At 45.5% G+C, this 23,550-nt stretch overlaps 1 protein-coding gene across 1 annotated transcript; it reads right to left on the bottom strand.

Moving 5' to 3' along the window:
• Nucleotides 1-1,397: 1,397 nt before the first annotated feature.
• LOC130379073 (stromal interaction molecule 2-like) lies at nt 1,398-23,369 on the bottom strand. Its single transcript, XM_056585662.1, has 12 exons — nt 22,146-23,369; nt 20,492-20,622; nt 18,523-18,634; nt 18,085-18,196; nt 17,215-17,330; nt 16,300-16,477; nt 15,761-15,938; nt 14,962-15,123; nt 14,781-14,881; nt 6,870-7,120; nt 6,160-6,358; nt 1,398-5,704 (listed from the first exon to the last, which is right to left on the bottom strand). Exons 1-12 carry the CDS (start codon nt 22,294-22,296, stop codon nt 4,294-4,296), a joined length of 3,102 nt encoding a protein of 1,033 aa, XP_056441637.1. The 5' UTR covers nt 22,297-23,369; the 3' UTR covers nt 1,398-4,293.
• Between the last annotated feature and the right edge of the window lie 181 nt (nt 23,370-23,550).

A 23,550-nucleotide genomic window follows, 5' to 3' on the forward strand; every position in this document is an offset into this window, starting at 1 on the left:
GGTGCGTTCGAGTATTCTCTGCGAACCGACTCGGATCTCGGATCTGATGCCACGCCCACACTTCAAGCGCTTTATTATTATAGTCGTCATGAATAACATTTAAATATCTAATGCAATAGAATGGTAAATCAATTAATCAAGGATATTTGAATTGATAGACTCTTTACCCTCTACGATGAATGTGTGAAGTAGTTTAAAGTAATTATAGCACAGTATATTGTCCATACGTGTAATTATTTCTAATTAATTTCAATCGTAAAAATCATTCATGGAGCATGTTCTATGCTTACAATTTCCCATTGCACATATACACAAAGTCACTTCACTTACCAAATGAAATCCTTGTGGTTACATTTACATATCTGTGGATATGTTTTTGAACAATCTTGTCTCCATCTGCACAACTGTTTTTTCAGTTCCACAGTAGTAGAGACCAAGGAGAGAATCACTGATGTTCGTAATCAGTGAAGTGTATGATTGTTATGGCCCATTGTCTAGGCGCAGGCATGAATAGATAGACATGAGAATTACTGAAATATTTGGGTTTTATTCAGGTTCCCGCATAAAGTCATGTGACTGAACAGCCAAAGGCCGAACTAAGGGTCTCGCGCAGGAGACTGAAAAAGATGGAAGTGGCAAGGCTTAAGCCCATCTGCAAATCTTCATGTTAAGAGAGAGGGAGGCCTTTTCCAAAGTCTGGTTTGCTTAAGTAGCCTACACCACGTGAAGGCTATGATTGCCAATTGGCAGCTGGAAGCAGGTGAAAGCTAGAAAATAAGCCACAGAACATAATAGCACCAGTAGGTGGTGTTAGAGTGCGTAAACAACCTCATGGGCTGAGATGACCTGAGTTTTATTCCGTTTTTAGATTAGATTCCATTTAAGGGTTGTCTTACAATTCTGTGTTTTCATATGTTCTTAGCATGGGTGACCATGGCAGCTTGGCAAGCTACATAACTGGAAATGGTATTGTTATGGCTCACCAACTACTGGCTGACCCATTACAGTAAACCCTGGATCCTTACTATCATTAGAGAAAGGGAAGGCCTTCATACTTTCACAAAAAATCCTATGTTCAGGGTAAGTTGTATCTCTTGTCTCTTCCATTCTGTAAACTGGGGGATGTGCATGAATTGGACATATTCTGTTTTGTATATTCTGGATATGTTCTGGATATTATGGATATTATGTCTTTGTTTGAACCAATGTGTGTTCCTGCGTTCACGCTTGCGTTTCTGAATGTGTTTTTGTGAGTGTTTCGATGTTGTTATATCCTCAGCCTCTGTCTGTAAGTAGCATTGCAGGTTTGAATGTGCAGAAACTAAAGCTTTCCACGGGCATGTGTTATAACTGTTGATGCATTAGGGGTTTCTGGGTTGACCCCTGTAAAAATATTCAGATGTTATGTATGACTTTCGACTTTGCTAGCTTGTGAGAGTCATGATATTTTTCCATAAATCAGTGAGGTTTTCATACAGAGTGTGACGCATTCGAACGGAGGAAGACAAGTCTTTCTACTGAAATACTTTTTTATATGATTAAAATATAAATATGAATACGTTGTATTGCCATTTGTGGTAGAAGTAGTGGTTTCCTCATTCAAATAATTTCAAAGGGGAAAAAAAATAAAATAAAAGTTGTAGTTTGCTACTTATTTTTCTTAACGCTATTGTACAAACTGCCCTCTTCAAAGCGCCCTGCCCTCTAGCGGAAAGATGATGCAACAACACTATAAATGTATATATTTCCTAGAATAATTCTTTGAAAAATTTAAAGGAAAGGAAAAAATTGCTTTTTAAAACTCAACACAATCAAACAGGTACCTTTTTGAATTTTTATTCAAAGGAGACATATGTTACATGGCTGGGTATTGATAGTTACTGGTAGTTGTGTTTAGAAAAAACAAGAAAGATATTTAAGAGCATGTCTGTTCTGAAAAATGTGTATGATGCATTACTGCCCCAATGTGTTCATGATTATTAAATAATATGACGGTACCATTAAACTTCTCCAGAGTAACTCTGTTACATACATTTTACCAACACTGCCGGAATAAAACCTTTTCCCTACATATGGCCCAAACACTCTCTTGAAATACATACAACAAATAAAATAAAACAAATTCAAAAATGTGAACATTAGTGTGTTCATTGAGCTGTAAACAATCAAAGAAATAAAGCTGCAAGCAGCACTTGTAGCCGTCCAAGTATTAAAAAAGAAAACAATGTAAAATCAAAACAGCAATACAATTCATAGTATATGAATTGTACCAATACCATTGGTTTCATAAGGACCCAAATGCATGTTAAGGTGCTGTCATCTGGAAAGTTTGAGCAAGACATGTAGATGTTCTGTATTTTTTTTTGACAAATTGGTAATGTTATTATAGAGTAAAATATTTACGAAATTATATATTTTGGGCTACAATTTGTTGAATAATCTTATTGGATAACATCCTTGAGGGATTTTGAGTGGTAGTGTGTTTTGAGCTTCGGACCCAAAGAAGAAGTGGAAGCACAGAAAAGAACAGAAGAAGAGGAAAGAGCATATAATGAAGAACAATATGAACGTACACAAAACATAAAAAAAAACATATGTTCAATTGTTTAAGTCAAAGATAAGCTGTGGTTTACAGCTACACGGTCTTAAACCAAAGCATAGTGTATTTGAAAAGGATTGCCAAGAGAAAATGTACATTAATAAAGTTTTGTAAAATACATTTCATTGTCATTGAAACTAAAGCTTTCCAAAAACCAGCATACTTCCTATTTAAGTTTCCTAATTACTTCCAAATTAAAATAGTACAAATAATCACAGAAATATATTATATACTCTGTTAACACAAAAATCTACTTCCTGTGACAACCTGGATTATGAATTTATTATCAAGTTATATTATGTTCTTTGTAGCAAATCATTTATAGCAATACAAAATATTAAAGACAAATTTATATTAAATGATTTAATGTCTTTTCAGACACTTTTTAACCTAAGCATCATGTCGTGATTTATTAGCCAAAAGTCTTGGTTTGAGGTCGACAAAGTATTCAAATGCAAAATAATAAAAATTCATTGCTTCATCCATGCTACAGAATTTGTTAAAAATAGAAAAAATTATTCAAATAAAGATATATTGTGGACATAGCTTTCATTGTTAGATAATTATTTTTAGAAACATAAGCACGGATCAATAATTTTACTATCTGTTGGGAACGCCTGTAGCTTATGCAGGATTTACACTGACCTTGATCAGTGTAAAGCTGCAGCCTGTGATCACAAACTTATGGACAATATCATTCCCAGTAGATATCTGCTATCATAAAGGGTTCAAACCACATGGTCGCCACAATGCTTTCCTGTGCCAGTGGTAACAATATCAACCCATTAGCTTACAGTGTGTAGCTCCATGGCATACGTAAGCACAAACTGCCCCACATCCAGCAAAACAGTTAAATGATTCAGATTCTCACATCACACACACACACACACACACACACACACACACACACACACACACACACACACACACACACACACACACACACACACACACACACACACACACACACACACACACACACACACACGCGCACACATGCTCACACGCACACACACACAGTAATCGATTTATACTGTTCTGTGTATAGACATGTAGCGAACAATTATATATGTAACAAGTACATCTGATCATACAGGATTTCCTCCATATTCACATCCTGGCATAGAGATGTAATGTTTTCCCCAGAAACCCAATGATATCTATTTATGTTGTCACAAAATATTCTTGTCACAACTTGTAGACAAGAATAAGTACCTGAAATTAGGATTGTCCATTATATGCTCATCACTTGTGATGTAAATTTGAGAAAAGCTTACAAGGGAAAACACTAGATATTCCTATTCGATAAGGCATACATGATCAGATGCCCCTGGTTCACACCTAACTTTATGCAACTTAATTTAAGGTCCTCTATTCTCAGCTCAGTTAACATTAGTAAAACCTTCCCACCCTTCCCTTATCCAAATTCCCACGGTCACGGGTCAACTGGCTTCGTCCACCATCATGATACTGAAACAGCCTGCAAACCAATCATCATATTTTTCTTAATTGCAAATACGTGACCTCTGCATTCATTGGTTTGTATTTCAACACATACACATTAATAAAAACAGAGGTCCCAGGGGCACCGGCCCCATCGGCCGTTTGATAATCTAGGACTAAAAGGAAGAGCTAAATTATATTGTTCAGATAAAGTCTAAACGTCAAGTTTCACAAAATCGAAACAACGAGAATTATAGTTTCTGAAGGCCACCCTCCAGTCTTTCTGGAGCGCAGTCCTTTTTCTTTTTAAACAGGTTCTTCAGCTTTGAGGACTTCTTGCCCTTGTCTCTGTCCTTGCTCCGTTCCTCTCCTTCAGGGACGTGCCTGGTCGTAGCAGAGTGGGAGGCCCTTGGTGGGACGGGTGGTGGTCCTGATTGTGCTGGAGCTGGCAGTGAGGCCCCCTCTCCTCCCAGTGGGCTCTGGGGCAGGTTGGGCGTCGACGCAGACAGTTCCCTCAGGCCGGGCCCCGCCGAGGGGCAGGACTTCTCCAGTATGCCGTCGTACACGAGCTGGCACAACGGGCCGGGGGCCATCAGGTCGGAGGCTTGTTGTTTCCATGGAGACGTTAAGGTCAGGTCCGGCTGACCCATCCTACTGGGACACGTGTTGGCTTCAGGGTGAACCAAGAACTCGGACTCCCTAAGGACCCGTTGCTTTGCCGTTTCAACATCAGCTTTATCCCAGCAGACCTTCCCTGTGGGTGCATCGACAGCAAAGTCTATCTTTTCCCGAGGTGTCGTTCGCAATAGTGAGCCGACAACCATCTCATATTCATCTCTCGCTGTCCTTGCTGCACAATACTCCAGCTCCTCTCTGGATATCTTTCTGGCGGGGATGCTCTCAGGCAACTTATCTTTCGGCACACCTCTCACAAGAGACTCAAACTGAAACATGTCTGTCTTGTTCCAAGCCAACCTCCTAACTCCTGTGTCCATAGACATTCCCATTGAGTCCCTGGTTAATTTTCTAGGGTTGGAGTCACGTATTTGCTCTGCCCCTTCCCTCTCCAGTTTTCTGCAGCCGCTGTCCATTGAAGATCCCATCATATTTCTGGTTAGCCTCCTCGCTGCCACATCCACCAATGCATCCGGTTGACTTAAAAGCGTCTTTCTATTTGGAGCATCCTGTGATAAATCTCTTCTATCTCTGTAAATGTTCCTCGAAGCAGAGTCTAGTACGTCTGTTCTGCGAGGTGCAAATTCTACATCAGCTTCTGGGTCATTAGATAGTATCTTCCTCCCATGGCACTCCAGTGAATCTTCATTCCTCTCGTTGGATTTCCTCCTAAAGCCACTGTCCATTGTCGATTCAGTAGCCTCCTCAGGCATGTGCAGCCCAGGAGTCTCAATGGGTTTATCTTTTCCTTTTCTTTGGGCAAGTTCTACAGATGCCTCAACCTCCCCCACAGAGATCTTTTGGACTGGAGGCTCAATGGAAGCCTCCAATTCTGTAGTGCTGGTCTTCCTGATGGAGGCGTCTGCAAACGGCTCCATAGCTTCATCCCTATAAAGCTTTCTGGAGGAGTCATTGGAGGAGGAGCTGGGATAGGTTCTGCTTCCCGGAACCATGTAATCTGTGTCTGGATACAACTCAAGGGAACTCCTGTTGGTGAAAGGAGAAAAGAAGGAAGGAAGGAAGAAGACAAATGAGGAATGAAAGAAGGAAGGATGAAAGAAAGGAAGGAAGGGAGTGAGATAAGGAAGGAAGTGAGTTGAGGGAGAAAAGAGGAAGTGAGATGGGGTAGGAAGGAAGGATGTAAGATGAGGAAGGTTGGAATTGAGATGAGGAAGGAATAAGGGAAGTGGTAAAGGAAGTTAGTGAGAGTAGGAATTAAGGAGTGATATGAGGAATTAAGGAAGGAAGGCAGTGAGTTGAGGTAGGAAGAATGGAAGGAAGTGTGATGATGAGATGAGTGAAAAAGGAAGTGAGATGAGGAAGCAAGACAGTGAAGTGAGGAAGGAAAGATTATTTTTTTTTTATCAGATTCCAAATTAATACCAAAGTACATTTACTACGGAAAAACACGTAAAAAAATTTTTGAAAGTGGAAGGACATACTGTTTCATGTGTGGTGGTCTGTTGGGGTTGATGAAGCGCCCCTCTTCGTCTTCTGAACGGGGCATCGGCGCTCTAATGGGGATGAGGAGGTCCGGGTCTGAGGAGATCATGGTTGCTTGGGGCGGGACGATGACACCGGGCCGACGCAGTCGACAGATGACGGAGCCCCGAGGCCGAGGTGAGCGCTTCAGGGACGATCCTGGGAAGTTCAGTTTCAAAAAATGATCAAACTTATAATATATTTTAATGTATAACCAACCACATAAAATACAAAGGCTGTCAAAAGGTATGCCAAGCAAACATTAAAAAAGTTACTCCTCATTACTGGCCCCTTCGGCTGGTTAGTGAACTGCATTACACCTTCAACATACACCTAGTAAGTTTATGAAAGAACAACCATTGTTGCCATTAGTGACGTTTAAGAGCACTGAGACGTCAGTTCCACAGAATGTTGTAGACAATCTTGCCAGGTCTCATTTTTAGGTTAAAGTATAACATATTACAACATATATTGGACATTTAAAGAGATTTATGCATGTAAAAAATCTGACACGTAGAGCCTTTCAGTAGAATGATAATAAAAAAAATACAATAAATGCAAAGAATTAATGTGTGTCAATGAAAACCATTAACCCTACCACCACAAAGGTAACCACCACACGAGTCAACTGCCACTCCTGTTATTACCACCGGCCGCCGATTCTACCAACCTGGCATCTGAGACATGATGGAGGCGGAGGAGTCCTCCATCAGGTCCTCCATGGAGCCATGCAGGGAGCTCTGGCAGGAGTACGAGGCCTGGCCCCGGCTCACGGGGACCGGGACGGGCTCCGAGTACAGCATGGCAGTGAGGTGGGCCAGGCCAGCGTTCCTGAAGATGGGGAAGCCGCACAGACGCTCAACCTGCTGCCAGCGGTGGAGGCGTTCGCGCAGGCAGGCGGTCACGTCGGAGAGGGCGTTCCTGTGGAGGCGGACGGAGAGGTTACTGCAGTGTGGTACCGTGACTACATGCGTGTTGTCCCGCGCATGAGGCCCTCGGGCTGGGGGTACGGAGGAATGTAACATGATAATCAGAGGGAATATATCTTGCAGGATTGAGCAGTGGCTGGAGGTTTAGCTCCTAGGCAAAATAGTAATGGTTCGTTTCCCGTGTCCTCCATTTAGGCATCCTTGAGCAAGATATGAGCCTATATGCCTATTGTGCATAAAGTGCATCTATCTATCTATCCATCCATCTATATCTATGCAACCTGTAACCTAAATATACTTCAATATCTAGAAAGCCTTAGGGCTGGCCCGAATGCCATTTTTCAGGCTTCGAATACTCGTTGGTTTTTTCAAGCGAATATTCAAATACTCGTTCCAGAAAAAAACACCATCAAAAACAACATTAATAATCCCTATATACTCCCTGGAACCGATTTTGAAAGTATCTGCATATTTTGTTGAAGATTTAATAGCTTTTGAACGTTAATTAGCAGGCCTAAGTAGATTGAAGTTCCTTAGTTTTTCCCCGTGAAAGCGAACAGCTGTTGCTCCGTTCCAAATCAGCCGTCCTCTGCCATCTCAGCCCTTACGGGAGCTTTTCAATTCATCCTGGAACGTGCATCTTTTAAGGGAATTTGTACAATGAATCCATAACAAATACCGAATATTAATTGTCTTATATTGACCGGGTATTCCCAAAACGCTCACGCTCTGCAGCAAGCCAGTCACAGTTGCGCGGCGCTGTACAGCAAACGTAAACAAACAACTCGCTAAGTATTACTTTTCCTCCAGAGATCCCGCTAATTTTGTGTTATAAAGTAAAGGGAAACAAGATATCTATTCTTCCACCACCTCTCTCGCTTCTCTGCTTGGTGTCGCTGACGCTTATACAGGGTATCTGCAGGTTTCAGCAAGTCAAATTTAAGACTTTTTAAGACCTTTTTAATACCACCTTGAATGAAATTTAAGACCTTAAACCCGCGATGGTGGGGGGGATCCCGCTGTATTACAACCAAAGCATAGCATGTGTGTCACTCAATGGGACTCATTCAAGTTTACTATCTGTCTGTTTATTGAACATAAAGTGATACTCCATGGCTCCAGACTAACTTTTTCCTTGGGTGCACTGGTGCGCCTAATTTTTTAATTTGGGTGCACCAGCACGTATTTATGGTGCACCCAAGTTGTGAGTTGTTGAGAGGGGGGGGCCACGGGCCCCCGGGCAGCTGCACCGGTTGCACCGTCGATATTTACTCCACTGATTAATAATATTTTCACCATTAAATAAATGCCTTCAGTAAGACCTGGGGGGTATACCACGAACCTCGTTGAACATACCGAGGCTTTCTTGGGAAAACCTGGCTCGACAGAGCCGCAACTCGCAATCATAGTTAAATGGTACCACGACGCTCACTTTAGATTCAATTAGTTGAACCAGGTTTTCCGCTTTAGGTTCAATGCGCGTTCACATAAAAGGGGCGTTTCTCGCGTCATTTGACTCACCCTTATGCAAAATAAATCGCGCAAGAGCGGTGTATTTCATCCAAGGCGAGCAATGTATTATTATGAACTCCTACGAGGAATTCAAAGTTCAAATCACAGCCAAGGGGAACACGGTTGCCCATAATGTGGCTAGGGTGGCGTGCTGGCAAAAATAGCCGACCGTGTTAATTCGTAAGTGAAAAGATTCTGCATATTGTCTAAAAAATATTATGTATCATCATCCCTTTTACCCCCATATATGTGGGGCCCCATAAATTGCGAGCTCAAGTACCGAATTGCACTTGATCTCCGACCCAATATCGGACGTGCACGTCAAGTTGCTTGCTTTTAGTGGCGTGGTTCAACGTCTCAAACATCAAAACAAAATCAGCCTTGTTGACGCTGCAGATTAGCTCGTTTCGGATGAAAGGCGCTAGTCCGAAGCGAGTTATATACGCCGTTTTGTCCTTTCCAGCAGTAAAGGTGCTCGCGATTTGAGAGTCGGGGAACATCAAACCGAAGAGATCTCCTATCCCCTCATTCGAGTTGTAGGACTGGTGCTTGACCACTGTGTTTAGAATCCACAACACCTCCGCTTTCAGTGTTGGTGTCGCACCAAATGCTACCCTCAGGTCAGTGCTAGCAGCGCGGACCGTCTGCGGCTGTGGCGCCGGGGCAGAGATGCAAAACGTAGAAATGGCTGGGGTCTGTGTGTGGCTCCTGGCAGAGGTTTTATGTTTTTGGCTCCGCATATGGCTGACGACAGCCTTAATCCCCATGGTGCCGAGCTTGAATGTAGGCTACTTTTGCACGGAAGCATCTGGCCAACCTCGGAAACTGACCTTGAACTTGCATTTACCCATTGTTGCAGACTAGCTAGCAAGCGCGCAGACATCCGTTTATATATGCAGCTAGCAAGAAAGTAGCCTCTCGTACATCTCCTTCCCGAAAAGTCCCGCGAGAAAAATAAAAAATTAAATAGCCCTGCCCCGACAAATTTAAGACCTACGAGTTATAAATTTAAGACCAGCATATGACATTTTTGACGAATTTAAGACTTTTTAAGGCCTTAAATTTTTAAAAATGAATTTAAGACTTTTTAAGACTTTTAAGACCTCCGCGGACACCCTGTTATAGTTTGCCTACCTCGCTCTGGTAACGTCACCTACGTGAAAAAAAAAAAACGAAGCTCCGAATACTGATTTAAGCTTCGAATACTATGTTTCCGAACGAGTATTCGAATAATTCGGGCCAGCCCTAGAAAGCCTATATATATTGTAGCGGGCCAGTGGGTGTGGGGTTTCCACGCTACCAAGTCGGATGGATAAAATGTCACAACACACAGAGTAGTTCAAACGCAGAACAGTTTATTTACAGAGTAAACCAAACCAGGGTGGGAAAAGGGTCATCCAACTCCTTTATGCTCCAGTTCAATGTCCGTCCAACACCTTCCACCTGTCTCTCTCTCTCAGGGCGTACCACACTGCCAGGCGATCACACAGATCCTGCCGGTCCTTTGCTAGCGTTAGCTTCTCTAGCCTTCCTTCCCTTAGCCTTCCTTCCCCTTCCCGACTGTTTGCTCGCCCTCTTAAGCCCAAGCACCCCTGCCTAACGATCCCCAGGCTTGCCTCGTTAGAGGGAGGAAGTCCATATATGGCTTGGGGGTGGAGCCAGCAGGTTGCCGGACCTACCACTCCCCTCGTAACGCCTCGTTTCCACATACGTACATTCTCGTATGCGATCCAACCGTCTCCGACCGAAAGTCCATTCATTCCTATGTGATTCTCCGTAATGTCCGTTTTTCCTCCGAGACTCCTCCCCTCCGTACAATTTCTGTCCGGTATGTCCGTAATATACGTTCAAAAAATGTAACTTTCGCCGTCGTTTTACGGAGATACCGTATGAAAGTTTTAATGTTTTTCACAAAACTTGTAGGCTAAGTACCTTGCAGGCTAAACTCCTCAGCGATCTCTTTCCAAGCCTGTTGGTTTTGTTTTTATCTCTGTATATGTCGATCCTCATGTTCCAAAGTACCGGTCCCCTATCCGCTTATCCGGGGTCGGGTCGCGGGGGGAGCAGCTCATGCAGGGGGCCCCAGACTTCCCTTTCCCGGGCCACATTGACCAACTCTGACAGGGGGATCCCGAGGCGTTCCCAGGCCAGTGTTGAGATATAATCTCTCCAACTAGTCCTGGGTCTTCCCCGAGGTCTCCTCCCCACTGGACGTGCCTGAAACACCTCCCAAGGAAGGCGCCCAGTGGGCATCCTTACCAGATACCCGAACCACCTCAGCTGACTCCTTTCTAAGTAAAGGAGCAGCGGCTCTAATCCGAGTTAGGGAGACGCCAGCCACCCTTCTGAGAAAACTCATCTCGGCCGCTTGTACCCGCGATCTCGTCCTTTCGGTCATCACCCAGCCCTCATGACCATAGGTGAGGATAGGAACGAAGATCGACCGGTAGATCGAGAGCTTTGCCTTGCGGCTCAGCTCTCTTTTCGTCACAACGGTGCGGTAAAGCGAACGCAATACCGCCCCCGCTGCTCCGATTCTCCGGCCAATCTCACGCTCCATAGTACCCTCACTCGCGAACAAGACCCCGAGGTACTTGAACTCCTTCATTTGGGCACTCATTTCCTACCCGGAGTAAGCAATCCGCTGATTTCTCCTAACATCTTTTGTCCGTAAATAAATTCATGCCCGTACGTAAAACACTCGCGACTCCTTCCGTAAATTTACGGAAGCACGGACACGAAAAACATACGTATGTGGAAACGAGGCGTTAAGGCCCATTCACACCCTACGGTAAATACGGATGCGGACCGTTTCGTCCGGTCCCAGAGGTGTTTCGTCCGTAAATGGGTCCGTCGCCTCTGAGCATACGAATCCGGAGTGCTCCGGGAGAAACTAAGCAATACCACCGGAAATCGAGGCGGCAGTATAGAGTCAAAAGTCAGACCATTCGCGAAAATAGATAGAGCAGTATAATATCTGATATGTATAAATATTGTATTTAACGTTTGATACTTTGATACTATTATACTACCGTATTTTCCGGACTATACGTCGCTCCCGAGTATTAGTCGCATCAGTCAAAAAATGCTCCATGACGAGGAAAAAAACATATATACGTCGCAGCGGTGTATAAGTCGCATTTATTTTTAAACATTTAAACAAGAACGTTTAGTCTGGAGAGACTGAATAAAATTGCAATAGCAATATAGGTGTGTCGGTCCCACTCGTAGTTCTGAGAGTATACCGAATTCAGTGACACCGGGATTCCACCGGACGCGTGTGCGCCGCGGTCCTAAACCTGAGCGCACGATCGGGAGGTGGAAGTTGCGCTTTAGATGCCTTCACAAGTCCAGCGGAGGGCTCCAGTTTTCGCCTGCCAAGTCATGCGCTGTGATATGTGTGACAGCTATTTTGCACAACATTGCAGCTAAGGCTGGGGTAGCTTTGGTTGAACCGGAGGACATTGAGGACGATGACGACGAGAATATAATTTATTCAGTGGTGCAGTAGGCTTGCAGCGTTCAGTTGTAGGCCTAATGAATGACGGTGCCATCTTGCGGCCGAAGATTATGTACGCACAATTTTGGCATATAAGTCGCTTCGAAATATAAGTCGCAGGGCAAGCCAAACTACAAAAAAACCGTGACTTATAGTCCGGAAAATACGGTATATACCTGACCTTTCTATTTCATTGTTCCCCTGCTTTGGCAATAAGTTGCAACTGGTCATTTAACAACATTTTGAGGAGATAATCTGCGGGTTGGTGAGGGGTGTCAGAGGCCACCGCACACATTTTGCACTTTTTTTGCAGATTTCGGATGACACAAAGCAAAATCATCTCTACGGATGTCATGTTTGCGATTATCGATGCCGTTAATTTGTGAAACGACAGTCACTGCCCTCTAGAGGATTTGTCGCGTAACATCCATAACAACGCTGAAACCAGATGGAGGTATGAAGGGTAGTTCCGGAGGCAACGTTTTGGGCGACGGACGAATTTCGTCCGGATCCGGAGGTATGGATTGGCCTTTACTCCTCCCTGACGTCTGCCACACACCCTCCACCTCAGCTCCGACCTAGAGGGAGGGGCGGTCCAGCTCCCTAGAGCAACCCTCCTGGACAGGGCCTCTGCAATCCCCTGTGCTGTGTCGTCTCCGGCTGCGGCATCTCCGTCTGCGGCCTCGTCTCCGTCTGCGGCCTCGTCTCCGTCTGCGGCCTCGTCTCCGGCTGCGGCGGCGGCGGCGTCTCTTGCGGCGGCGGCGGCGTCTCTTGCGCCGGCGGCGGCTGCGTCTCTTGCGCCGGCGGCGGCTGCGTCTCTTGCGCCGGCGGCGGCTGCGTCTCTTGCGGCGGCTGCGTCTCTTGCGGCGGTGGCGGCTGCGTCTCTTGCGGCGGCGGCGGCGGCGGCGGCGGCTGCGTCTGCGTCTCTTGCCATGGCGAGACAAACCTGCTGGGGCCCAGGACAGGGCACTGCCGCACCTGCAGCCCTGCCGACATGACCGGCTGTCAGCATTCCCAGCAGCTCCTGGCTACTGGCTAGCTGTGCCCTGTTCGCCTCCAACAGTTTTCTCAACAGTGCTTCCATGGTTTCCCTGTGTGTTGGTCTATCCATTCAACTTGGGATTAGGTGCCCGCATCCTCCACCATGTGTAGCGGGCCAGTGGGTGTGGGGTTTCCACGCTACCAAGTCGGATGGATAAAATGTCACAACACACAGAGTAGTTCAAACGCAGAACGGTTTATTTACAGAGTAAACCAAACCAGGGTGGGAAAAGGGTCATCCACCTCCTTTATGCTCCAGTTCAATGTCCGTCCAACACCTTCCACCTGTCTCTCACTCTCTCTCAGGGCGTACCACACTGCCAAGCGATCACACAGATCCTGCCGGTCCTTTGCTAGCGTTAGCTTCTCTAGCCTTCCTTCCCTTAGCCTTCCTTCCCCTTCCCGACTGTTTGCTCGCCGTCTTAAGCCCAAGGACCCCTGCCTAACGATCCCCAGGCTTGCCTGGGGGCCATATATGGCTTGGGGGTGGAGCCAGCAGGTTGCCGGACCTACCACTCCCCTCACTCCTCCCTGGCGTCTGCCACAATATATATATAGATATATGTCATGGTCCGCCCCTGGTTTTCCCATTCACCTGCCAGCCACCCTGATCTCCCCTAATTAACCCAACCACCTTCACCTGTGCTCCCTCTATATAAATCCTCTCTCTCCACTCAGTCTCTGCCAGATCGTCTCTCGTTACTCACAGAGCTTTCCCGCAACTCCAGAACTGTTTCTACAACGCTGATCCTGCCTGTTCCCGAACCTGCGCCTCTCTGACCACCCGCCTGTTGTAGAGTCCCTGCCGGCCTGTCTGCTTCCCTGTTTCCTGCTCCTCGCCTGCCTGTCTGCCCTCCTGATACCGACCCCTCGTGCCCAACTACCCACCCGCCGATGGAACCCCCAGTCTACCTGATTGCCTGCCGGTCCCCGAACTCTTGCCTGCCCCTGTTTACTCTGCCTGCCCGATCCTGATCATCTGTGCCAACAATAAACCTTTGGACTGCCCTGTCACCATTGTCAGTCTGTGCACTTGGGTCCTGCCTAACCCCCCGTTACATATATATATATATATATATATATATATATATATATATATATATATATATATATATATATACACAGGGCTCTCAAGTATTGAACTGAGTTCAGAGTGAGATTTTGTTGGGGGGGGGGGGGAAGGACATCTGGTTACCCTACTTACGGGAAACCTATTTGATTCCTACCTGTTCCACTGTTAAATAGCGGCCCAAATTGGTGGGCGCTATCATGGTAATTTCTCTGCTTGAGAAATAAGAAGTGTGGCGTGTGCATGGGTTGAATTGCGTGCGTCTCACGCCAAATGCGTGAGACTTGAGAGCCCTGTATATATAGGCTTACTAAATTGAGGTATATTTAGTTTGCAGCCATCTAGATATACGCCTTTAAAGATATTTAAAGTAGATCTGATGAAGAGTACTACAGTACAACTACAGTACAACCACAGTACAACTAGTACACCTACCGTCCACCTGCCTGAACGCACACACCGATGAAGTCATGGTTAGTCAGCGGCGCGTACGCCCACACATGAAAGTTGTGTTTGGTGAAGGGGACTCACTTGGCCTCCAGTATCTTGTGGTCCACCTGGTCCAGGGAGGAGCTGTGCGCCACGTGAAGAGTCCCCAGCAGAGAGCTTCTCTTCTTCTTGATCTTCTCCGCCTTCAGGGAGAGGAGGAGAGCGTTTAGCAGACAGAAGGGCTGACGGACAGACAGACAGACAGACAGCGTGCTGGCGTTACCTCTTCCTTTGCGGAGGCCAGCTGTAGCTCTGCGCTCTGCCTCTTGACGCTGTAGTACTGGACCTCCACCTCGTGGGTGAGCTGGAGCCAGAGCTGCAGGCCCTCGGAGGCCGAGCAGCTGAGCTGCATGTCCTTCTCCGCCTGCTTCAGCGCCCCGCGCACCTGCCATCACCGTCCCAAAGAGGGAGTCAGCTCATTAGGTTACCTCATTGTAGATATGTGGAGCGCTTTCAATACACACCCGGCTCAACAGACACTCCGCTACACACGGGTGTGGAGAGATGATCACGAGTATGTCGACCTGATCCAGTTGTTGGTTATCTTGATTTGAAGAGTGGTACCAAGCAGGGGTTTGAGATGGTGAGCACCCTCTCAGAACAAATAAACGGCTGCGCCCCCCCCCTAACAAAATCTTTCTGTTGTTTTTTAAAGATCTTTTTGTTCTTTTACATAATACAAAGAAACATATTTTTAAAAACATTTCAAACCCCTGTGTGTTTTTGAATATCTTTTTTTTCTTTTACACATATTAAAAGATAATAAAAAAAAGAATACATTTTATTTTTATGTTTTTAAAGATATTTTCTCTTCTTCTCGCGCCATGCCCCCCCCCTGAAGCGCCCCCTAGGGGAGGCACACCTCACAGTTTGCAAACCCCTAGTGTAGAGCATGGATGGATTAGTGGAGACATGGCCGTGGAGACGGCTGGCGGAGGAATGAACGGATCAACGGAGAGACAGGGCCCAGATGAAGTGAGAGATGACCGGCTTCTGGGGGGGGGGGGGTGCACACAGGCTACCTGCTCCAGCTCCTCCTCTGCGTAGCGCAGGCGGCTGAGCTCGGTGACGGCGCCCTGCCTCAGCCGGTGGAGCCGGTGGGCCTCCTGCTGAGCCCCCATGATCTCGTCCCTCATCTTCTCCTCCAGGTGGTGCTTCTCCTCCGCCACGTTACGCTTCTCCTCCTGCGCTCGCTCCAGCCTGATAGACACACACAGACGCGAGTACACACACAAGAATGCACACACACACACAAGCGCGCACACACACACACAAACACATCACACACGTTATATATATATATGAATTCAAATGTTATATATGTAATATGTAAGTAATATATCTATGTAACTATCTATGTATATATATGTATATATATATATATATATATATATAGATATAGATAGATAGATATATGTACAATAATAATTACTATACATAGATTGAACACTAACGACGAATCTATACAAAATGCACACCACACATATTACACACACACACGCACACACACAGACAGACAGACAGACAGACAGACAGACAGACAGACAGACCCTCTACTCACTGCTCCTGCAGCTCCTGGAGACTGAGCTCGGCACGCTGCAGACTGTCCAGGTCCTTCATCATCTTGGAGATGTGGATCTTGCTCACTTTGTTCTGGGTCTGTGCGAACCAGCACCCTCCGATCCCCATCACCACGGAAACAATCAGCAGCAGGTCCTTCATGTAATTGTGAGGAGGACCTAGACGGTATTATAGTCATCAGCGTGTGTCCTGCCTAGCGCGAAAGGCAATCCAATTAACTCATTCAAGCACCACAGGGACAGACTTGAATGTGTGCTGGGGTAGCCGTGCTATCTCACCTCCAAGCACAATAGCATATAAATCGCGTGTGTTTGTTTGTGTGTTTCAGCGGGACAGTGAGAGGGTGAGGGTTTCCAAAGGGCGGGTATGGTTTCGTTCTACTCTACGTACATCGGGCTAAATTGGGCCTCACAACATTTGAGAAGCACAGCGTAGTGTCCGTTGGCTGATAGGACATGGTCTTGTTGTGGCCGCCGACAGGCACTCAAATATTTGTCTGCATCCGAAAACCAAAGTGTCTGGCATTTTGCGGAGAGTGATGGGTCTAGGTGTGCTGGATATGTACCCAGTGCCTAGGCTCTAGGAACAGCCTGCCGCGTCCCAGAACCCAGCCTACAGGACCGGGCTGCCGGACCAGAACCCAGAACCCAGCCTGAAGGACCAGGCTGCCGGACCAGAACCCAGAACCCAGCCTGAAGGACCAGGCTGCCGGACCAGAACCCAGAACCCAGCCTGAAGGACCAGGTTGCCGGACCAGAACCCAGCCTGAAGGACCAGGCTGCCAGGCATCACTAATCATTTCGTCCCATATTTTCCCTGTCAGCAATTATAGATCAAATCAACAAAACCAAAGAGCAAAGACATGTTGGTGGTGTGAATGGAGGGGCGAGCTCACGTGTGGGTGGTCCAAACAGCACTACATCCAGAGCCTTGATGTTAAGCTTCTGCTTGTCCCTTTGGTCCTGGATTCTGAGGTGGCCGCTGAGGAAGGCTGGTTCATTGGCTGCGATCCTATTACAGAAGAAGACGATCAGTAACTGGAAGGAAGTCTATAATACTGTGCGGGTATTGTAGCAGATATGGTACAAAAGCTATTCTGCAACAAAAGTCTTTCTTTGTAAATAAATGAAATGGTATTAGTTTAATTTAGTTGCAGGCTATATTGGATAATCTTACGGCAAAATCTGTTGATCTCATAACATGTTCATTAATTATGGTAGCATTCACATCTGAACATAAGAGCATTATTGACGTGATGTTAATCCCGAGTCCGACTCGGAGTCGTGCCTGGTTTCCTGTTTTTTTATGAGATATTGTACCGAAGAGAAACTCCTTCACGTGAGTGGATGAAACAGTCAGAAATGGATTTCAATAAGTGTGTTTCTACAGTTGCTCGTCTACACAGTGTTGATTGGAAAGATTACAGGGACTTTTCGGTGTCCAGACAGGATGTTTGAGCTTGTCTACCCACAAGGAAAGGTTTACGAGGGCTGAGGTTTTACCCAGATCTGAGGTAGATTGACTTGATATCAGACTTGATATTACCAATCAAAAGTTTGATTTGGAGAATTTGACGTTATGAAACCGTCGCCTAGATTGAAAGTTGGATTACAAGCCGACCAATTCTGTTACAATCTGTTCAGGACAAGGCCCCATTTCCTATGGTCCGATGTCATGGGGTCATTAGCTTAATGAGCATTAGGGAACATTAGACACTGTTAGCGGTGGCCATGACAGCACGGTGGATTCCAGCAGTGCGTCTCACCTGGGGAGTGTGTTCCCGTTCACTTTGAAGTCCATGAAGTTCCTCTCGTACTGGGGCAGCTCAACGAAGCCCTTCAGCCAGCGCAGCACAGCGTCCTGAGTCCAGTTGTGGACTGTCAAAAAACAATGCATGATACATAAACAACTACATATATTACAATAGCATGCAGAAGACCAAGATGTTCACACAATTCCCATGTGTATATTATCAGACAGACACACAAACACACGCACAAACACACAAACATACCCCAGCTCACCCACACATTCCACGCACACAGGCACACATATGCACACACGCAGACACACCCCTCTTCACCCACACGCACACAGACACACAAACACACATGCCTATACACACACACACACACACACACACACACACACACACACACACACACACACACACACACACACACACACACACACACACACACACCCTCGGAGGACTTCCACCCCCTCCAGAGCTCCTCCACAGTGATGTGCTGGTCCTCTCGGTGCAGGTGGCTGTGCTTGTTGGTCTGCTGCTCTTTCATGTCCTCGATGATGAACTTTTGGGGGAAAAAGAAAGTCAGCAAATGCTAAATATATGCTTCACAGAGGATCTTAACACGCAACTATAAGGGCTAGGGGTGCAAAGGGCAGTGGTCGAGGCACAAGCTCAATCAAGCAGTCTAAAATGGTTGTGTTGCAAGAGCAGGCTGCAATGTGTTAGCAACTTAGGTTTCAGTCGGGGAATAGGGCCTGGAGCATGATAATGCACCGTATTTATTTAGAATTGACTTGAGGATCAGTTGGTACTCCAAATCTAAATGTGTGTTTGCGTGTGCATGCGTGCGTGCGTGTGTGTGTGTGTGTTTGTGTGTGCATGCTTGCGTGCGTGCGTGTGTGTGTGTGTGTGTGTGTGTGTGTGTGTGTGTGTGTGTGTGTGTGTGTGTGTGTGTGTGTGTGTGTGTGTGTGTGTGTGTGTGTGTGTGTGTGTGTGTGTGTGTGTGTGTGTGTGTGTGTGTGTGTGTGCGTGCCCATGCCTGCACATGCGCGTGTGGGTCTGTGTCTGTGTCTGTGTCTGTGTCTGTGTGTGTGTGTGTGTGTGTGTATTTCCTTGTGATTGCATGTGCAATTATGACCATGTGTGTGCACAGTTGTGTGTGTCTATGTTTTTGGTGTTGCTGCTGTCTTGGAATGTGTCCTTGGCTGTAAATTGATTCTCCGTCTGATGACTAGGTGGATCATTTGAAGAGCCCTGGCCCCTCCCGCTGCCATCGCCATAGCAACCGCAACCCGAGCCCTGGGATACTGTGTCCAGGGACAACATTCTGAAACTTTGCACCATCCTGGAATTCTGGCTTTACGGCCGATCCTACATTTCCCTACAGGCCAAGTATTATCTCAGCAAGACTACCCTTCATGGTTCACTGGGAGATATTCCATTACGCTTTGATAACCAAGACTGAAGATGTAGTTAAATAGATATGCACTGGTATACAATGTATGTACACTCCAATGTTTATGCTCTAGCTTCAAAACAGCTGAAGGTCTGTTGGACTAAATGTGGAGGCTTTCATCTATGGCTTGGTTTCATGTTTAGATTTGGCTCCTTGTCAGTTTGCAGTTTTAGAAAGCTAACTTGACTTTAACATAGTCTTGTAATGTTTGGCCTTGATGCTGATCTGCTCTGTTTGGTTTGTCATGATAACAAATGACTCAAATTAATAATATAATAATAATATAAAATAATAATAAACTGCAAATGAAGGAATACACCAATAGGAACCAAGTATTGCATTAGGCTAGGCATTGCTGTATTTACCCTTGCACTTTGCAATTATTCCCATTATCAACCCATATAGGCTTCAGTTGTTGCAACAGTTGTAGCTTTATAATTTGGACCAGAAAAAAACGGTTTAAAGAGAATGACTCCTTGGATCGTTTGATTTGTTGATGGCTGTGTTCTATGCTAACCTTTCTAGTTCAGTTATTTTCTAATGGAGTAAAAAGCTGCAATACAAATGAACAATAGTGCAGGTTTAACATTTTGCAATCCTTTCAAGAACTATACAAATAAATATGCTTTAAATATATGACAATATATGTAAGGAAATTAACCATAGCTGTGAGAATTATACTTGTAATATAAATGTATTAACACTGCACCTAATTATATTTACTCTGATATCAGTCCAGAAAGACCCTATTACAGTGTGTCTCCTCATACTATAGTGAGAGCATCAGCCTGGCAACAATTGGACCGGAATTGACGTCCGCACCAAGTGCTAATGATGAGGAGATATCTTTTAACCGTGTTCCGTTGTCCAACTAATGCCTAATAAGCAATTTATGGGTGCTTTATGAAGCACCAGCTTTTTTCCTGAACCCACAAATATGCAGCACTGAGATTGACTTTTTACCTCCACACTCTCCTCGACTTCGATGCCTCCATCGTGGTCGTCATCCATCATCTGGTGTATGCTGCGCAGGGCCTCCAGGCTGTAGCGGTCCGCCTCGCTCACGCAGGGCGGGGAGACCATCATGCACAGGTCTGCAAAGACCAGGAACAATGGGGAGGATTTAGTCCCTCAAGCAGCTCCCTGGAGCTCCAAGTTTGGTGGTTCCTCCAACAAGCAACAGAAAAGTCCCCAGAAAGGAATCACTACACACTAAACAATAATGAAAATAACCAGAGACGAGGTTAGAATGAACATTGTAAAACATATAATTCTTTCTGTTTCTGTTCTTTATGTCTTTATTGCCCAGCATATATACAATGTTATATATGTATATTTCTAGCCATTTACACCTTCAAGATTGCAGTAACTAAAGAGTATGTCAAAGATTCACTCAATCAATAAATAAATCTGTCCAACTCTCCACCCATCTGCAAAAAATAAAGATTTAAATCATTCATTTCAACTAACTGTAATGAATCAATTATTATGTAATACATACATTCATGACTCTGCTATCTCAATAATCCCCAATAAGCCTTGTCCTAAAAGTGCTGATTCAAGTTAATCTGACAGTTCATACAGTTCCCACTTATAGTCAGTGTTGAAAAATACATTTACTTCAACATTTTGAAAATGTTTTTGGGTATAAAGCATTGAACCCATTGACAGGGATTGGAAGCTTCGGTCCAGGACGTATGGATGGACGCAAAAGGGTAACCCTAGTTCCTACTGCACAGGAAGAGGCCTAGAAATAACATACAACAAGGGGGAAATGACGTGGGACATTCCTAGGGTGTGTCATGCATCATGCAATCATGAGATGTGTCACGTCTGACTCAAACGATTGGGTAACTAGAAGAAGCACGCAAAGGCCGGAGTAAGAGGTCAGCAGTCTAGTTTCTTTACAAAGCCCTCTAAAAAGGGCACAGATAGGATCCAGCATGGACCGTATCCCTACAAAGTATTACATAGGTTAACCGTGGGCAGCCTGCTACACTTTTCGTGTATGATGATAGAGAGCGCTTTACGATGGTTGGGAGAGGAAAGTGGCCTAATTCAGATATAACAATTATAAATTGAATAAATACGATAATTGGGCCCTGTATATATTGTTAGGATGACTGCAGATGTAGGCTACGTGTAATTTATGTTGTGTTGGTTTCATTGCTGCGTTCAGTAGGCTATAAGATAAACAATCACTGAGATGGTTGGTTTGTGTGCCCCGTTTGAAATATCTTCACAAGCAAGTTTATCAAAAATAAAACCATTCAGGAGTCAATCCATCCAGGGAACATTTCTCTGAATGGTTTTATTCGGGTCGACTTTTTCCCAGCCCATCATGGGACAATCTCATTCTCATGGGACGACTCAAGACACTTCAACTCAGGGCACCAGAGGTTGGCAATGGGGAAACGTAACTAGTACCTATTAAAGTTAATTTAGTTTAGTTGTCCTTAATATAACTGCATTTTCCTTATCTATACTCGGATGGATAGATGGATGCTAATCTAGTCAAAACAGTTAATCACAAACACGAGAAACCAACACGTTCTCAGACTCAATTGTGACCTCGTGCAACCCTTTCACCTGTCAGCACATCAGTCATCGGGCCTACCTATGGGCTCGAAACCCGCGCCCCCGCTCCCCCCGGGGAAGACGAACCCGCGGTGGTCTTCATTGTGCGCGCCGCCGACGTCCACCCCACGCGTGGCGATCAAGAGCGCAGAGCGCAGGAAAAAGAAGAGCAGCGGGGAAAGTAGCAACATCTCAGAGTATACAGGCCGAGAAAGCCCTGGGAATAAATCCCCTGGGAATAAAAGCCAAACCAACAAATGTGCAGCAGTGACACAAAATGTAGCACGTAGCGTCTGTGCCCGCAAGCGTTAAGCGATCTGTGTTGCTATTAACAGCATCTCCAAAACGGACACTCGATAGGTTACCAATGATCAACTTTAGATAACCAGCGACGAGATTGTTCTTGTGTTTTACCAAGTCTTCTTATGAAAAATGGGCAGCCGAAGACAAATTAAGACGATTTGGAAACTCGTGTATATAATACTTATGTCTGGCTTGGGCACAACTGTCACTGGAGCTGCTGCGGTCACAGACGTCTCCCTGAAGAGCTGTGCGTAAAATGGCTCGGGGGCGGGTAGTCCACATCCAGATTATAGTCATTCCTGCCCAGCGTTAAATCCATACGAATGGGCACAACAAACAAAAAAAGAGCAGTGCAACCTAAAATAAATCCAATAAATCCTTAAAGGCGTTGTGGTGCGACTAGGACGCACAGCGGTTCAAGTTCATATCGTAGCTCGGCTCACTGTAAACAACCTCTTAGGTCCGGCTCAAACTGTCCTGCTCTCACGGTGACGTCAACGCTTCCCTCTTGTCCATCATATAGCATGCCGCCGTCGTTCAGTTTTCTTTCCATCCCTCGGTCGGTGTGTAACAGAAGTTGACACCGGTATAGGACGTTCCTCCGCGGAATTGACGCCAAGAAGAGTCACGCCCACACCACATCCAATTAAAAATTCCCTCGCCATGCCAATCATTATCAAGTATCAAGTATTATACACAATTAAGCATATCATAATAATACAGACTTGTTCATTCAGAGGGTTTGGTCATAGGCGCTTGAGGTGACAATCATTTTCGCTGATTCCTCGCTGAGTACTTAGCATCTAATAAACTCAGCTAACAGGTGAGGTGAACAAACAATCTTTGTCTAAATTTGGCATGGTATCTCTCTCTCTCTCTGCCTTCATCTCTTCCCTTTCATCCCTATCTCTCTACCACACACACACACACACACACGAACACACACACACACACACACACACTCACTGCTTGTTTAAACTTTCTGTGTTACATAGATGTTTCCCTCATGACTTGATATTGTGGCTGTCAGAGTTGCACAAATGTACCTCATTACCCCCTCCCCCCCCACACACACACACACAGTGTCAGCTTTCATTCCAATGACCCTTCCAGTCTAAATATAAAGCAGCTCTGTCTTGACT

The sequence above is a fragment of the Gadus chalcogrammus genome, chromosome 3 (assembly GCF_026213295.1).
Source record: "Gadus chalcogrammus isolate NIFS_2021 chromosome 3, NIFS_Gcha_1.0, whole genome shotgun sequence".
In the NCBI taxonomy this organism is placed as follows: domain Eukaryota; kingdom Metazoa; phylum Chordata; class Actinopteri; order Gadiformes; family Gadidae; genus Gadus; species Gadus chalcogrammus.

Coding starts and splice junctions, on each gene's coding strand:
- LOC130379073 (XM_056585662.1), bottom strand. CDS start 22,296: ATGTTGCTACTTTCCCCGCTGCTCTTCTTTTTCCTGCGCTCTGCGCTC. Junction 16,478..17,214: donor GCTGTTTGGACCACCCACAC/GTGAGCTCGCCC, acceptor AATACCGTCTAG/GTCCTCCTCACAATTACATG. Junction 5,705..6,159: donor AGACCACCACACATGAAACA/GTATGTCCTTCC, acceptor TTTCACCAACAG/GAGTTCCCTTGAGTTGTATC.